The sequence below is a fragment of the Rhinatrema bivittatum genome, chromosome 1 (assembly GCF_901001135.1).
Source record: "Rhinatrema bivittatum chromosome 1, aRhiBiv1.1, whole genome shotgun sequence".
NCBI lineage: Eukaryota > Metazoa > Chordata > Amphibia > Gymnophiona > Rhinatrematidae > Rhinatrema > Rhinatrema bivittatum.
This window is the reverse complement of record NC_042615.1, coordinates 750,534,652-750,552,419: the sequence shown is the minus strand read 5'-3', so window position 1 is coordinate 750,552,419 and position 17,768 is coordinate 750,534,652. Positions and strand designations below refer to the sequence as shown.

The following is a 17,768-nucleotide window of genomic DNA, read 5'->3' as shown; positions in this document are numbered from 1 at the left end:
AACTTTAGCGAAAAGCTTAAGATCAATATTTAAAAGGGAAACAGGACGGTATGACCCACACTGAGTGGGATCCCTCCCTGGTTTCGCGATAACTGTAATTCCCGCAACATTGGAGTGGAGGGGCAGGTGAGAGGTCTCATTTAAGCTATTGAAGAACTCCAGCAATGGTTCTATGTGCTGTGTTTGGCACTGTTTATAATAACCCCCAGTAAACCCATCAAGCCCTGGGGATTTTCCAGATTTCAAGTCTTTAATAGCGGTCTGTACTTCCACTGCTGTGATCGGGGCCTCTAGGAATTGTTGTTGTGAAGCAATTAAAGTTGGTAGTTTGATTTATAAAAGATAGTGGTCTATAGCCTCTCGGGATATTGTATGATGTTTGCTATAGTGTAAAATTATGTAAAGCATCTCCTAATATCCTGGCTAGTAGTTTGAATATTCCCCTGCTTATCCTTGATTTTAGCAATATTGTTAAGTAGCATGCGTTGCTTCAGATTTCTGGCCAGAATCCGACCCGCTTTATTGTTGCCCTCGAAATGCTGTTGTTTAGTTCTGTATAAGGCGTATGCAATTTGAGTCAAGTCTAAAATATTTAATTCTGACCTTGCAGCCCGCAGTGCTCGTAGTGTAATATCCAATCTGGTCCTAGAGTGTTGGTGTGTTAAGGTGTTAATTATATGGATCAATTCAGCCTGCCTCTTTTCCCGTTTCTTTCTCAATGCAGTGGATAGTGCAATAAGACGTCCCCGTACCACCAACTTGGAGCATTCCCATATTGAACTAGCCGCCGGTACGGACCCCTTATTTAGGTGGAAATAATCTTGTAGAGCACCCTGAATGAGATGAAGATTGTCTACATTTTTCAAAAGGTCCTTCCTGAGTCGCCAAAAGTGAAGACCTAAGTCAGAGTCAGTAATATTTATCGTAGCCCATACCGGGGTGTGATCGGACCACGTGATAGTTCCAATACCCACATCATCTACTAAATTTTGTATACTTTTATCAAGGAGGAAAAAATCAAGCCTAGAATAAGTATCATGTGGGTTAGAATAAAAGGTATAGGTCCTATCAGTGGGATGACGTTGCCTCCAAATATCTATCATACTCCATTTGCTTATAAGGTGAGAAAGCTCAGAAGTAGCTTTCCAGCTCCCTGCTTTTCGGTAGTTAGAGGTATCTATCCTAGGGTTCCGCACTAGATTATGATCCTCTCCCCAAATGATATCGCCTTCAGCAAATATAGTTAACGCCTCGTGCAGTGCGTGTAAAAATACATTCTGACCTGAGTTTGGGGCGTAAAGATTAACAATGGTGAGAATTTTCTTATCAATTTGAATTTTTAAGAATTGAAAACGTCCCAAAGGGTCTGCAAAATGAGCTTTATAGGTAAAGGTCACCCGTGGAGCTAGCAGAATACCAACCCCTGTATACCTAGAATTTTTGGTACTAGCCACTAGGAAAACGGATGGAAACCCTCTGAACTGTAAAAGATGTTCATAAGAACATAAGAACATAAGAAAATGCCATACTGGGTCAGACCAAGGGTCCATCAAGCCCAGCATCCTGTTTCCAACAGTGGCCAATCCAGGCCATAAGAACCTGGCAAGTACCCAAAAACTAAGTCTATTCCATGTAACCATTGCTAATGGTTACATGGAATGACATGGAATGACATGGGTCTCTTGTATTAGAGCAATATCTACATGCTGATGTACTAAATCTCGCTGCAAGGACTGCCGTTTTGCATGAGAATTTAGGCCCTTGACATTAAGGGACCAAAGTTTTAAAGCCATGTCCCTCCCCATTTAGATCAAAGTAAACACTTCCTCCTAAAACTGGAAAGGTGACAACCCCCGCAAAAAACACTCAAATCTCGTCTGTTCCCTTGTAAGGTACTCATGGATAGAAATTCCACCCTCCCCTCCCTCCCTATAATCATATGTATCCCCCTCATGGATACCTCCCATCTCAGGGGTCTTAGTCTCCAATGGAGAGTCGCCTTCCCCACGGCATATAAGTCTTTAAATTTGTAGGTACTAATGTTTCATCCAGTAGCTGATTTTTAGAACCGGACCTGCAATGCGTCCTCTTTTTAGCGGTCAGGTGGAAGTTGAGATGCTCGTGAAGCTCCCTTCTGGTGTTCCAGACGCCGATTGTTTCCTGCTCGCTGCCGTCGTGGGGTGTCAAGTGCTCTGTTAGGTTTCGTCTGGTGGCTTGGAGCGGAGTCTGGTAACGGCAGATGAGTCTTGCGGAAAGCTTCTTTTGTGTCTGTCATATCTTTAACACGACAGGTAGCTCCATCGATCATGAACAACAGGCTGAAAGGAAATGTCCATCGGTAGCGTATGTTATTTTCCTGTAGAACTGTAGTTGCGGGTCTCAATTCAAAACGCTTTCGCAGCATTGAGGCGGCAAGGTCATTAAAGATGTGGATCTTGTGTGATTCCCAGAGCCACTCCCTCTGTTTTCGCGAAGTAGTATAAATAAGTGATTTTTCCTGAAAAGTTTGTAGGCAAGTCAGGATATCCAGAGGCTTTTCAGATGTTCGCGGGTCTTGGACCCTGTGTGCTCTCTCGATATGGAAGGCCGCTTGCCCGGGCTCTAGATCAGAGACCACCCGCTCAGGATCTGCGAGTAAAAAGTTAAAAATTTTTGTGACTACAGCCGTACAATCTACATATTCTGGGAGTTCTGGGACACCCCGTATGTGTATATTATTACGTCGGGATCTATTTTCAAGATCCTCTACTTTTTCAGCTAACAGCGTTGTGTCAGCCCAGTTCTGAGTTGTTTCATCCGCCATTTTGTTAATTACCTCTTCGTGGTGGTCAACTCTGTTATCCAGATCATCCACGCGGTGACCGACCATCGCTATCTCCTCTCTGACTTCTGAAATGGATTGCATTAGTTTCTGTTTGTGTTGCTTTAGGTCCTTCCTTAAGTCGATGAACCACTCCCTTAGTTCAGCGCGAGTGGTCAGTTCTGATAGTGATGCCGGTGCCGCGTGATCTAAATCTGGCTCAGAGGCTGCAGACACGGCCTGCTCCGTCGTGGATGCATCGGCTCCCTCATGTAATTTAGCATATGAGAATTGCGCTAAGTCCGGATTTTTTCTTTTAGATGTCATCGCTGGGCTCAGACAAACAGTTAGTCGTTCTGTGCAGTGAATTTGCCAGCTGGATGTAGGCGATTCGGGCTGATTTTAAGAAGTGCCGCACGGAGCTCTCACACTAGGCAGCCATTCCCGTTGGTGACGTCAGTGCGTCCCTCTAGTTCTCAATTTCTAATTAGAGGCAATGATGCTTTGAATTTGTATTGCAAGTGTGGTATAGCTAAGACCTGTAGTGGTAAGGTGTGAGTCCATCTTAAATGTTTGGTTTATAAATCAATGAACCTAGCACTTCAGTTTCTGATTCATTCAGCACTTACAGTATGAACAAATTAAGTTTTCACACAGTATAAAAACTTTTTGATAAGCAAAACTTATATAAATGAACAGATCTAACAGTGTATTCTACATAGAAGCGCTTTTTTGCGTATTACCAACACAAATAAACAGTATCTGATTAATGTCCAAAAATAAAGACTCAATGAAACAAACCGGAAGGTGGTCCCACGTAGCCAAGGCAAAAAAACAGAAGGGACTACCTTACACCGTGGAAAGACTTTTATTAGAATTGCCCGACTCAAAATACAAGCTGAGTTTCGCCAAAAGGCTGCATCAGGGGCTTTATGCTGTAACCGTATACTCACAGCTACATATATCAGTATATCAATCTGACCATTAGTTGTTGCAGTAAAGCTTTGTCAGTCAATGAAACATCTCGCAAAGACTTGCACTGCAACTAAAGGTGTAGCTGTGAGTATACGGTTACAGCATAAAGCCCCTGATGCAGCCTTTTGGCGAAACTCAGCTTGTATTTTGAGTCGGGCAATTCTAATAAAAGTCTTTCCACGGTGTAAGGTAGTCCCTTCTGTTTTTTTGCCAAAAATAAAGACTGAAATGACTGAGAAATAATCCTGATTATTGTTCAGCACTAAACGATATTCATTTTCCATTACATCATTGCTCCTGCTTTCCTTTCTTTTCCTATGCTCAGTATGAAGTAGCTGAGTTAACAGGCAATTAATTAATACTAGTCTAAACCAACTCTCTCAGGTAAAAAGGAAATGAAGACTCTGTCCTAATAAACACCTTCCAGATATCCTTCATCTCCCCACAAATCAATATGTTTTCATCTTTGCACAATCGGTAATAGGAAATGAAATAGTTTATAGATGCCACCGGAATGGAAATATTTTCTGAAAATTTGGGCACTAGACTTTAAGATGTCACATATTAGCTTTTTTTCAGATAACATTTTTGCTTTTTCTTTGCCTACATTGTTTGCTTATTTTTTTATTTTTAAATATATGTTTTCATTTTGCTAATTTTTTTTGTTTTGATTTATCCATTTTCATTTAGCTCCTCTCCATCCCATCATCTTCCCCCCTTCTCTCTCTCTCCAGCTTCCTTCACTCTCTCTCTGACTCAGGCTTGCAGCAGCTGCATCTCTTACCAGCCTGGGTCTATGATGACAGCATCTCTCCCAGGCCCAGAGCAGCAGGAGCAGTGGTATATGTCCCTAGTCTGAGCCCACAGATGAAGCTACCTGTTGGGCTCAGAATAGTCAGGTACCAGATTTCAAAATTCTAAGTACCTAGACAAGCAGGTGCATGGAATTTTTTATTTGATTTATATTCTACCTTTTGGCACTTCATATTGGATTTCATTCAAGTACAGAAATTATATCCCTACCCCCCAAAGGGCTTACAATCTAAGGACTTCATTTAATAAGCATTTTTCCCATAGCCACAGAATGGGAGAAAAGCCTTAGTAAATCAGGCCTTAAGTTTGTACCCGAGCCAATGAAGGGTGAAGTGACTTGCCCAAGGTCACAAAGAGTCCTGGATGTCACTATGAAAAATGAATGACCCAAACTAGGTAAATTTCTGGCTTTAGAAACATTAAAGAAAATGAACTACAGGAACTATATAATTCATTGACTCTTCATAAACAGTGAAAGTTATTATCTTATCATGAACAAGCAAAGAATACTGGGTTAGAAAGTTGCCATTGTCATTTAAAGCAGCACATCTATATAACTGGCTTGAAGGTCAGCTAAATTGAAATGATTTTCCAAGGGCCTACGGTACTATATAATTTAAGACGGGGTAGACAACAACCTTTCTGAAGTGGTGTGCCAAGATTTAAATCATGTGTTGCAAAAACAAATTAGCAAAATATCAATAAAATAAATGAACTTATTTCGATAGGACCATCATACCATCCTTTGGATTTAGAACATGGTTAATGTTCAAAACAGACCAATTGGGTCTTGTATAATCATCGGTCCAAATGAAACCAGTCCAAAGATAATTTTTTTATAATTTTTTTCTTTCAATATACTGGTGCTTCTACAAAAATATATACATATATACTTCCCCTTTAATATATCGAATACCTCCTAGCTCGACATATCATGTTTCGCGGTTGCTGCTTCAAGGGCTCCAAAATGTGCATGAATGTGTTGAAACAGATTTTCCAGACTTCTCTTACTTAATAGTTTTTAACATCATATGGTCCCAAAAGAGCATTTTTAAATGCCCTGAGTCCCACTAGTCAACCCCTTCAGACCTCCACTCCCATTCCCAGCAGTCTCACCCCATAGATCCTCCCCAGTAGTTTAGTTTTCCATAAATTCTTATTGGTATCCACTTCTTCCTCTCTCCAATCCTTCCCTGGCAAATAGCAGCACTGCAGTTGCTCAAATGAGCAGCTTCATGCCCTCAGCTACTTTTTCTTCATTGGACTTCTCTCTCCTGGCTGCTGCTGGAGTCCTGCTGCCACTGATCCTCACACCAAGTCCTATAACTGTTGCGTCCGGACTCAGATGGCTTCAACCTCTGTGCCTCACCTTTCTTCCTTCTCTCTCCGGAACGGCAACAGCGACAGTGTTCGCCATGGATTTCCTGAGGGCCTCTTAGGGTGCGCACGCGCATGCCACCCACATCTTTATCCACGTCATGGCGGGAACCTCGGGGGCGTCCCTTCCGAGTGACGTCACGCCATCCGGGTATTTAGCCTGCCCTTTGTTTGCTAACAAACCGAGTTAGCAAGGATTGGAATGCCTCTGGTCTAAGCTGCTCTGCCGCTTCCTTGCTGCCGCTGGAAGTTCTCTCTGCCCTCCGGGGCCTTTCACCTCTAACCTGGGTACCCGTTCTTCGGGGACCCTAAGCTTTCTTTCAGGGATACTGGGTACTCGCTCCTCGAGGGCCTGCTCTCCCTGTCTTGGTGCCTGCAAACCAACTGCTTCTGCCTGCCAGGATCTTCATCAAAGACAGCTATGTATTCAGTGAGTAAACTAACCTTGTCAGCTTGTCTCACCTTCAGTGCTGCGAGTCTACATCCGGGACTCTCTTCTCTACCCAGCGTAGCCTATCATCATTGGAGTGTGGGACGGGTCTCCTCTGCCGAGGACCCCTGGACTACTCTACTGGGTTACCGCACTGCTGCCACCCCCTGGACAGTACCACCAAGCTGTCTGCATGTATAGAGTCTAGCCTAGTACTGCGGTTCTTCATGGGGCTCCCCTCCATGGGAGTGGCCATCTCCGCAGTACCTAAGATTCCACTCAAACACCTCGAAACCTTAACAATAACTAATTTTCTTGCTACCACGGAGTCCTCTTTCCCTTTCTTTAGCTATGCGTACACTGTGATGCATGATGCCACCATCAGATGACTTCTTCTCATTGGCTCTGCACTAGTGCTGCCGCCTCCTCATTGGTCCCAAAAGTTACACTCGAGGCCAGGTCCAGGACATAGGCAGAGGGTAGGTGGAAGACTAGAAGATGGCGGTGGGTGGCAGCAGCATGGTTTTTGCTCAGATTCCACATTGCCATTCAATGCCAGGCTGCTGCTGCCATGCCAGTGAAAATCAGCTCACATGCTACAGTTTGCCCTTTGCTCTAAGGAAACATTTAAAAAAATTATTTTTTTCACAATTTGGCTATCAGCACAAGCCAAAGAGATAGCTCTCTCTAATGATGGACTAGCTCACTGTACAGTCTATCAGGAAGGATTATACTAGGTGAGAAGATCTCCAACAGACTTCAGAAGGATTCACAGAGCAACCATAGTTGGCCTCAAAGTTATGGAACAAGTAAGTTCTTTTCTCTTCTGAAGGGTGTACATAAGAAATATCACAGGGCACATGGATGTAAAGGTGTATAACATAGGAAATACTGATAGATAAAAATCAAATTGATCCATCCGGTCTGCCTAGTTGAGATTCTTCCACTTTGGGTACATAAGCATATAAACTACTATATGCAACAACAGTTCAGCTTCTCCCCACCATATGTTCCACTTAACCTTCCAACCACCCCCATCATCATCACTAACCTCCTCATTCGACCCAAGCATGCCCAAAATTATCTAGACGTGCTGCTTTTAGCTCCTTTGATGGTAGACCATTTCAGGTCCTTGTCATCTTCAACTTCTTACAAGGTCACTACTTAATCCAATACTCAGGCCCTCTTCCATGTCTTATTACCAAGTTTTGGAATAGTCTTCACAGACACCAAAATCAGTGAAGTTGTACAAAAACATCTGACTTCCCCATACCCATTGAAGTTTGGGTTTTAATTATGGTTTCTCCATGCAGGTCAACCCAACCTCCTTGGAAACCTGATGCAGATGTACTACTATTCTATACAGGTTATTCAATGCCTTCTTGGAAGCCTGATACAGATATCTCACTATTTATATTTGTAATCATTGCTTCATGCAGGTTACTTTAATGTACCTTCTACTCACTCTGAGCAGATAAGCATACAAAATCCTCTACTTAATTCAACACTCAGTCCTCACCCACCTTTATATGGCCACCAAGTTTAGCAATAATTCAAATGGCTACCAAAACCAATGAATCTGTGCTCAAAACTTTCAGATCCCCAAGTACCTGCGGACCTACTTTCTGGTCAGTATCTGGCCATCATTAACCTTGCCAGTAAAGAATGGGTTGGTTTCTTGAAAGCTGTAGGCCTTTTGCTTTATCCTTACCTCTTTCCTTGTCTCTGCACTTGAGGGAATGAAGGCTGGTTTGTCTGCAAATCTGTGCCTACCCAATCCTGTTCCTTTATTATTATTATTATTATTAATGTTTTATATACCAAAGTTTCATGAGAACATATCACATCGGTTTACAATAGTTAAATATTCGTTTAATAATATTTGTGTTTCCAAAATTAAAAGGAGAGAAGAAAATACAGAGTTTCATAATAAACTAAAATAAATAAAATAAAATAGTAAAATAAAAAACAAAATTTACACAGTTAAAGAGTCATAAGAATAGGAAAGCAGATAAGAATAATTTAGGACCATCTAAGTCTGCCAATATCATTCTGGCCCAATGCCATAAACCCCATCCATCTCTGAATCTCCCTTTGACCTTTCTTTGCCACTAGGGATCCTCTGTTTAACCCATGCTTTGGCCTCATATTGTCAGCACTGTGTTTGCAGCACCAACTTTATTTGCCAAATTCTTGGTTTTAAGTGTATACTAAACATTTGGATACCTTATGAAAAAGTATTAATATTAAATGGAAAAGACAGTTCCCATCAGTTATCAAAAATTCAAATTGATTAAAAAAAAATAGTCATACTAAATGGTCCTAGTTACAAATTTCTACATTTTCTTTAGATATGTTTTTCAGCAATTTTTTGTCATTTAGGCAATTTGATGTTCTACTGAAAGCTACAGCAGCCCTTTCTAATTTTAGCCTCCCTTTTGGGTATTTCTATAAGTTTCTGCATTTCAGAAACAGTTTGCAAATAGAATTTCTCTCTTTGGAAAATTGAGATTCATAACTTTCAAAGATATAAGTTTGTACAAGACACAAGTACAACAGAATCACACAAATGATTGATAAGGTCTGAAACCAGAACACTGAAACAAGTAGCAAAGCTTGCAGGGGCTGGTATTAAGTGTTTATTTTGGTAACCCACAACAGCAGCATGTAATAGAATCAGCCCAGCAACAGCTTTGATTACTTACCCAGCGGAAAGTAACGAGGTGTGCCAGCATAAATTTTTCCAAGTAAAACCATCTTTAAACTCAGAGCTTGCATTCGATCTGCTGGACTCATACTTATGCTGTCATTCAATTCTGAAAGCAATAGGTGGTCTTAAATCTTTGATTGTACATGTGATTGACACAGCATAACATTATAGAAATTAGACTCATTGGTATCTGAGCAATTTCATTTTTTCTACATCATGAAAAGGTCCTGGAAAAAATACAAATGCTTCAAACTGGCTGGGAAAGTCAAAAATAATATACTAATAAGGTACAGCTGGTTAAGGAGGGAGGTCAAGAAGAAAGGATGCGAAGGACTGGTTTGGCAGCAGTCTTTCAGGGCTCTTAAGCTGTATGCTTTCAACTTTCTTCAGGCCTTAATCTATCAATATGAAGAACCAAAACCCAACTAAAATGGTGAAAAGGAAGGATTTCTAACCTTTTCAAAGAAAATGGATACAACATGAAGTGCTACAAGTAGTTTATCATTGGAACACATTTTTATTTTCTCCTTTTTTGCCCCGTCCATCCTCAGCAGTATAGTTAGCCAGATAACATAGGGGCCCCTTGCTGGCTGAAGGATAGGAGTCTTCGCTCAGACTGAAACCTAGCATCAATCCATCATTGGTTAGTACGGATTACCTTTACACAGGCCGCCACCCACCACTACTTCTGATGTGCCCAAACATGACCGGTTGCAGACAGCAACAGTGACTTATTGAGGCATGATGGTATATCTATAAGGTACCTGAGCCTCTCTGTCATTTTTGCAACATAGACCATGTTGTACTAAGGCCATCCTAAATCTCTACTCTTCTTGTAAGAAAAAAAAATACATTCAACATAAATACCTTTTGTTTATGCAGCAAATTAATACCTTTAAGTGGCACAGAAGATACTGGTATAAGCAATTTCATGGGAGCCAATAATATTCTTAAACAATTGTGATTACTAATAATTATAAAACTTTTTTATCCCTCAACTACCAAATATTTTACCTCGCTCAATGATTTCTTGCCAGAGAGTCTTTACCAAGATAGGATCCGAATGTCCTGCACAATGTATAATGGCCAGCTTGCACTCAGAGAGCTTAAATGGATCAGCAAATTCTCCATACAACTGCAGAAAGGAATGGGAGTTAATGTCTTTGTTCTTTATTAGTATTTATTCTTCAATTTTAAATCTGGATGCATCTCATTTCCCACTATAAGCAAAAGCATATATTTTCCATCCAATGTTATATGCTGGAAATGGGGAAAAAAACCCCTGTGCTGTACCTCTTTGATTACCTGCCAACAAAATGTATTTGAGGAAATAAGATGCTACATAACCTAAGGACTTCTAGTAAACTATTCTCATGTAGCCAGGACCATCTGGAAGGCCATGGAGGGAATCTAGACGGCTGGATGTTCGGACAGTGGCCTTTCTGATGTTTGGTTATTTGGAATGTTGTGGAACTTTTGTGCTTAGGCATGGGAGAGATGAGTGCAAGAGAAATACCTATTTTTTGTTCCATAAGACACACTATTTCTTCCCCCAAAACCGTCCACCCTCCTGACCCCCCAAGACTTGCCAAAAGTCCCTGGTGGTCCAGCGGGGGTGCGGGAGCGATCTCCTGCAATCGGCTGCCAGTATTCAAAATGGTGCCGATAGCCTTTGCCCTTACTATGTCACAGGGGCTACGGTGCCATTGGTCGGCCCCTGTCACATGGTAGGAGCAATGGACGGCCCACAAGATGGGGCCAGCCATCCATGGGGTGGGCTTCCAGAGGACTAACATCCTGCTGTCCTGGGAGAACACCCGTTACAGATAGGCAACTCTGCTTTCTCCCAGGAAAGCAGGATGCTAGTCCTCACAGATGGGTGAATACCAAGCTGTAGGCTGCTCCCAGAACATACTGGGCCAACATACACCCAATAATGTGCAACAGGCACAACAACAGGAGCGCTGTTGGCAACAACGGGAGGCAGTCTGAACCAAATACTGGGCCCTAGGCAGGGAGAGTTGGGTTCTCACACTTGGAGCAGGTTACAGAGGACAGACTGGCTGAAGACACTGCCCTGCCAACCATCCTTGTCCAGACATTAGTGGGCTGCGAATGTGTGGAGAGAACTCCATGTTGAGGCCTTGCAGATTTTAGCAATGGGGACTGCACAGAAGTGGGCCACCGATGCTGCCATGGCCCCTCAAAGAGGGCGCGGTTACTCAGCCTCCGAGCGGAAGGCTTGCTCATAGTAGAAAGCGATACAGTCTGCCAACCAATTGGACAGAGTCTGCTTGTCTACTGCAACCCCAAGTCTATTTTTGTCAAAGGAGATGAAAAGTTGGGTGAACTGCCTGTAGGCTGCAGTGTGCTCCAGGTAAAAAGAGAGAGGACTCTTGCGGTCCAAGGTATGCAGAGCCCGCTCACCTTGGTGGGAGCGTGGCCTCTAAAAAAGGTGGGCAGTACAATAGACTGATTCAGATGGAAGTCAGTGACCACCTTAGGCAGGAACTTAGGGTGAGTGTGCAACACCACTCTGTCGTGGAAGAACCTCTTATAAGGCGGACAGGTCACCAAGGCCTGCTGCTTACCAACCCTGCGAGTGGAAGTAATTGCCACCAGGAAGACAATCTTCCAGGTGAGGTGTTTAAATTCGCAGGCATGCATAGGCTCAAACGGAGACAGCACGCTAGCACTACGTTGAGGTTCCAGGCCACAACAGGATGATGCAGTGGAGGCTTCAATTGACATAAGGCTCTCATGAAGTTCCCCACTAAGGGCTACACAGAGTTCGGATTATCATCCACCCCTCGGTGGTAGGCGCTGATGGCACTCAGGTGGACCCAGATTGAAGTAATCTGCAACCCCGACTCTGAAACACGCCAGAGATAGTCCAGGAGAAGAGGCACTGGGAAAGCTACCATCTCCTTCGGGACATCGACAAATTAGAGGATTTCCAACATTTTATGGTGGGCATCTTCTTCAGTGAGAACTGAAAAGGTATAGCCTTTGCCATCGCCCAAACAAAGCTGGTGAAGGACAAATCCTCCGGGGGGCGAATGGCGCCTCTCGTCCGGAGGTGAAGGCTCAGTTGGTAGGTCACCCGAGGCCTCCGAGGAATACTCGGAGGAATCATCACCCCAAGGGTTGTAAGCAGCCTCCTCCTCACTAGCAACCCTATGGGGTTGGGGAGGGAGACTAATCCCTGGGCCCTGAAGCATCGGCACAGACAGTCTGTCAGGAAATCTTGGTGCCGGAGGTCGCACAGGCATCAAGGACACTGGGGGCATTGAGGGTCTTGGTGGACCCAGCAGCTCTGGAGCACCCAACGGCCCAGGAAAGGGCTTGGGGAAAAACAGCACAGCCCTCAGTGGCAGGCACAGAGCTGCCTTCTCCTCTTCCGAGGATCCCGGAATCGGGATGGCATCAAAGGGGGGGGGGACCTGTGGCAGACGGGGCCCCGAAGGTCCCCCAGGCACCAGCTGCATTGGCAGGAGTCCAAGCAGGACATCCAGCTGCTCCAGCAGGGGCGACAGCATCAAGAATGTTGTCTCCGGCGTTGGTATGGGGGCCGGCGCTGGTGGTTGATGGAGGACACGGAGCACCACCTGCTGTACCTGTACCTTGCAGTCCAAATTCTCCTGAAATTCGGGCGCAGAGAGCGTCGATGAAGGAGGAGAAGAACGGGGCTAACTAGAGCCTCCATAGGGCGCCTGCGGAGGCTCGGTACCGGCACCGGAATCGGTGGGGAACGCCTTGGGATCCTAGGTCTGGAGGAGGGCGGAACCTCCTTGCCACGGGGCCGCTTCAAAAGGGGTTCGGCCGAGGCCGGTGCCCCTGCAGTATCTATGCCAGCACCGTGTAGTGATGACCGGTGCCAGTGCTTCCCTTGGTGCTCTGCCCGGTCCTTCAGCACAGAGGAAGACGATCCTGAGGTCTTGGACTGGCCCGATGTGGGTGTGGGGCAATCCCCCGTGCCCTTTTCTTTGTGGCAGGACACCGAAGATGATTGTCCGGCCACATTCATCCTGGATGACGGCCCAGGAACCGGAATCGATGGAGCCGACTGCAGAGGACCGAACAGGTACTCCATCTTATCTAGGCAGGAGCGCCGGTCCTTGGGTGTCATCTGGGCACAACTGGGGCATCGACGAACATCGTGGGAAGGCCCCAGGCAGAGGACGCAAACGTCATGCGGGTCCATGATGGACATAGTCCGTGGACACTAGGGGCATTTCCAGAAGCTGGTCGCCATCGAAATAAGCAGACGTGAGGTTGGTGGCCGGCGGCCGCCGAAGGGGAGACTCTCAGGAACAGACTGCAACAACGCGAAAAAATGACTTACCAACGTTGGAGGAACAATTCGTGAAGGGGGATCATGGAGTAGGGAAGAACCGGTGAAAAAACACTTTCTTCCTTTTAGGAAAGAAAACTGAAAGAGCTCCAAAGCCCGCGAGGCAACAGCACCGCGGAAAAAAGGAGATTGAACGGGGGATCCCACGTTGTTGTGGGGATGGTGGCATGCTGGGCATGCTCAATGTGCCAAACGTTTTCCATGCTGGGCTCCATCTGATGATGTCACCCATCTGTGAGGACTATCATCCTGTTTGTCCTGGGAGAAATATATGTCTACCATCTGCTGGAAACAGAGAATGCTGGCAGGTTGATGTCACTGCAGGAGTATATATACTGATACGTCAGTTTGCTTCGTCTCCATCTGTGGGTAGCCCATAGCCCACTGGTCCTGAATCCATCTGTTTAGATGCTAGGAAACTATATTTTTTGACAGAGTATCAGAAAAATTTCTTAACATCTGCCAAAATATCTCTAACGTCCATAGCTAAGTTTGGCACACTGCAATCCTCCCCTTCAGAGGAGGATTTCTCTGCTAGGCCTAATTCAGTCTTTGCCTGGGAAGCCTGTGCTTCCCATTTGCTGTTTTTTGCCCACCATTTTTGTTATAGCTTTTTTAACACTCCCTTTACACACCATTGTAGCTCAGATTTTTGGCAAAAAATAAAAAATAATCTGTATAACTGTTTAAGGTGGTGGGATCGCCTTTACCGTGCTGTTACTAGGTCTAGAGCATGAGGTGGCCTTTTTGTTTTATACGGTAATGGGACTACCAAACAGTAATGTGTGCGAGTTCATGCCTGTCCCCTTCATGTAAAATCGCAAAGCTCAGTGGCTCTGAAAAACAATGCCAGTGAGCACATTCTTAAAGTAATGAGGATATTGCTGAAAATGAGTGACAACAGTGGTCACAAAAAAGGTTTTGTGTGGTATTTTTTTATACTACTTTTGGGGGATAGTAGCATTACAAATTTGCAGGACAGAGTGAGAAGTTTAGGAGTCTCATTACTTATTTTTCATCCGTTTAAAAAAAAAAAATTACAGTCATGCCTATTGATATGACATAGTATGAGGCCTCCTTCCATAGTATTCTTCTATTTTCTTTTCAGCCTCGCCATGGCCTCTTCTCCTCTCTCTGCCCCCTCTCTGTGACTAAAGCGACAGAAATTTGTCCGTCTTACTCCTGACATCTCGTAACCTGTCCTCCAATTCTGTGAATAACATTGCTAGTTCTGTGGTCATTTTTAAAATTCACAGGTTAGCAGTAACTGAACTTGCAGGACTTAAAAAATGATCAAAGATCAGGTGGATGTCAGGAGTGGCGAGGCTAGGCCACTTCCCTGCCCCAATCATAGGGAAAGGGAAGAAAGGATGCAGGAGGCGAGGAAAGAGACAGGCACAAGTGGGAGTATTTGGAGTTATGGTCCTGCTCAGTATTGCAGGTGTCTCCCTCCTCCCATCCCTCCCTCCACCAACATCCCTAACAGGGGCCCAAGGTATTTGGTAAGCCTGCATAGACATGTCTTTGGTACAGATAAGTCAGGCAATATGATAGACAAATGGAGTAGCTAGAAACACACTAGTTCACATGTTTTTTAGTTACCTTTGTGATGTCCATCAGCACAGAGTCAAGTTGTGAAATAGCATCTTGCACTGAAGAAAGATGAGAATGTTGCCTTGCCAGTGTTTCCTGGATATGAAGCTGTATCCTAGCAACCTTGAAGAATAAAAAAAAATGAGTTGTTTATTCTTTACATAAGAATGTAAGACTTGCCATACTAGGTCAGACCAAAGGTCCAGCAAGCCCAGTATCCTGTTTCCAACAGTGGCCAATGCAGATCACATGTACCTGGCAGGATCCCAAAGGATTGAGAAATATCATGGATGCTTATCCCAGGGATAAGAAGTGGATTTCTGCAACTCTACTTTAATAATGGTTTAATGGACTTTTTCTCCAGGAACTTGCCCAAACCTTTTTTAAACACAGCTACACTAATAGCTTTCACCACATCATCTGGCAACGAATTCCAGAGTTTAATTATGCGTGGAGTAAAAAAATAATCTCCCTTATTAGTTTTAAGTGTATCACCTAATAACTTCATTGTGTGTACCCTAGTCTGTACTTTTTTTTTTATAACTTTTTATTTATAACCACACAGATATACAAAGAAGCTTGGTTTACCAGAATACATTAATAATAATTGCGGCTAACAATTGTCACAGTTTAGTCTTTGTACTTTTTGAAAGAGTAAACTATCAATTAATGTTTACTCGATCCACTCATTATTTTATAGACCTCTATCATATCTCCCCTCAGCTGTCTCTTCTTCAAGCTGAAGAGTCCTAACCTCTTTAGCATTTCCTCATAGGGGACTCATTCTATCTCCTTTATCATTTTGGTTGCCCTTCTCTGTACCTTTTCTAATTCAGATATATCTTTTCTGAGATGTGGTGACCAGAACTGCACACAATACGCACCATAATGTGATAGAGGCATTATGATATTTTCTGTTTTATTCTCCATTCCTTTCCTAATAATCCCTAGCATTCTATTTGCTTTCTTGGCTGCTGCTGCACACCGAGCAGAAGATTTTAATGTATTATCATCAACGATGCCTAGATCCTTTTCCTGAATGGCGAATCCTAATGTGGAACCTTGCACTGTACAACTATAATTTGGATTACTCTTTCCTAAGTGAATCACTTTGCACTTGTCCACATTAAATTTAATTTGCCATTTGCAAGGTCTCCTTGCAATTTTTCACAATCCTCATGTGATTTAACAACTTTGAATAATTTGGTGTCATTTGCAAATTTGATTACCTCACTTGTTCCTATTTCTAGGTCGTTTATAAATAGGTATATTAAAAAAGCAGAGATCCCAGAAGAGATCCCTGGGGCACGCCACTATTTACCTTTTTTCCCCCCCATTATTTTTATTGAAATTTTCAAGCAATACATGAAAAAATATTTAAACATAAGTCATGTTTATCAGAAAGAAAACATGTACATCAAAGTTATACACATACAAATCAATATTCATAATAGCATGCCTAAATGTTAAACATGCAGCTAATGAACATGCCTGACACCAACTTCGAACTTACCCTAACCCCCCCCCCCCCCAATCGGGTATACCAGAAAACATGGGACTGACATTCAAAAGACAGTTTTACATACAAAATGGAGATGAAATTATCCACTTTCCTTTTCACAGTTTGCTGTCACCTGAGGCAGATAGCAGGCAAAAGTCTATTTAGGCCAATTACTTAAGACATTGCATACTGAAGATACTAAATAAGCGCCATAAAGAGTGCTATAGTCCACTATTCTATACCAGGAGAGAGAATGGAAGGAGAAGAAAGAGAGGAAAAAAAGAAAAGTTTGGTAAACTTATACAGTGACTGCCCTCAAATGGGAGCTGGAGAGAGAAGCCTGAAAAGATCTTAGGTGCTACAACCCAAGAAAGAGATCTAGGTGTCATAGTGGATAACACATTGAAATTGTCGGTTCATTGTGCTGCGGCAGTCAAAAAAGCAAATAGAATGTTGGGAATTATTAGAAAGGGAATGGTGAATAAAACGGAAAATGTCATAATGCCTCTGTATCATCCATGGTGAGACCGCACCTTGAATACTGTGTACAATTCTGGTCGAATCGCATCTCAAAAAAGATATAATTGCGATGGAGAAGGTACAGAGAAGGGCTACCAAATGATAAGGGGAATGGAACAACTCCCCTATGAGGAAAGACTAAAGAGGTTAGGACTTTTCAGCTTGGAGAAGAGACGGCTGAGGGGGGATATGATAGAGGTGTTTAAAATCATGAGAGGTCTAGAACGGGTAGATGTGAATCGGTTATTTACTCTTTCGGATAGTAGAAAGACCAGGGGGCACTCCATGAAGTTAGCATGGGGCACATTTAAAACTAATCGGAGAAAGTTCTTTTTTACTCAACACACAATTAAACTCTGGAATTTGTTGCCAGAGGATGTGGTTAGTGCAGTTAGTATAGCTGTGTTTAAAAAAGGATTGGATAAGTTCTTGGAGAAGTCCATTACCTGCTATTAAGTTCATTTAGAGAATAGCCACTGCCATTAGCAATGGTAACATGGAATAGACTTAGTTTTTGGGTACTTGCCAGGTTCTTATGGCCTGGATTGGCCACTGTTGGAAACAGGATGCTGGGCTTGATGGACCCTTGGTCTGACCCAGTATGGCATTTTCTTATGTTCTTATCTCCAGATGCTTAACATTGAGTGGAAACGTTTAGGAGTGCTTGAGTGTGCAGTGAGAAATTCAAAAGTAAAC

The 17,768-nt window shown here is 43.4% G+C and overlaps 1 protein-coding gene across 2 annotated transcripts in view; it reads right to left on the bottom strand.

Annotated features, from left to right (window-relative positions):
* Positions 1–17,768, bottom strand: part of NUP155 (nucleoporin 155) — a 304,350-nt gene that overhangs the window by 36,598 nt on the left and 249,984 nt on the right. For both annotated transcript variants that reach the window (XM_029578544.1, XM_029578554.1), the window contains 3 exons: positions 15,062–15,175; positions 10,120–10,240; positions 9,101–9,211 (listed from right to left, as the gene is read on the bottom strand). In XM_029578544.1, the coding sequence (XP_029434404.1) occupies positions 9,101–9,211; positions 10,120–10,240; positions 15,062–15,175 (346 nt within the window). The remainder of the gene's footprint in view (positions 1–9,100; positions 9,212–10,119; positions 10,241–15,061; positions 15,176–17,768) is intronic.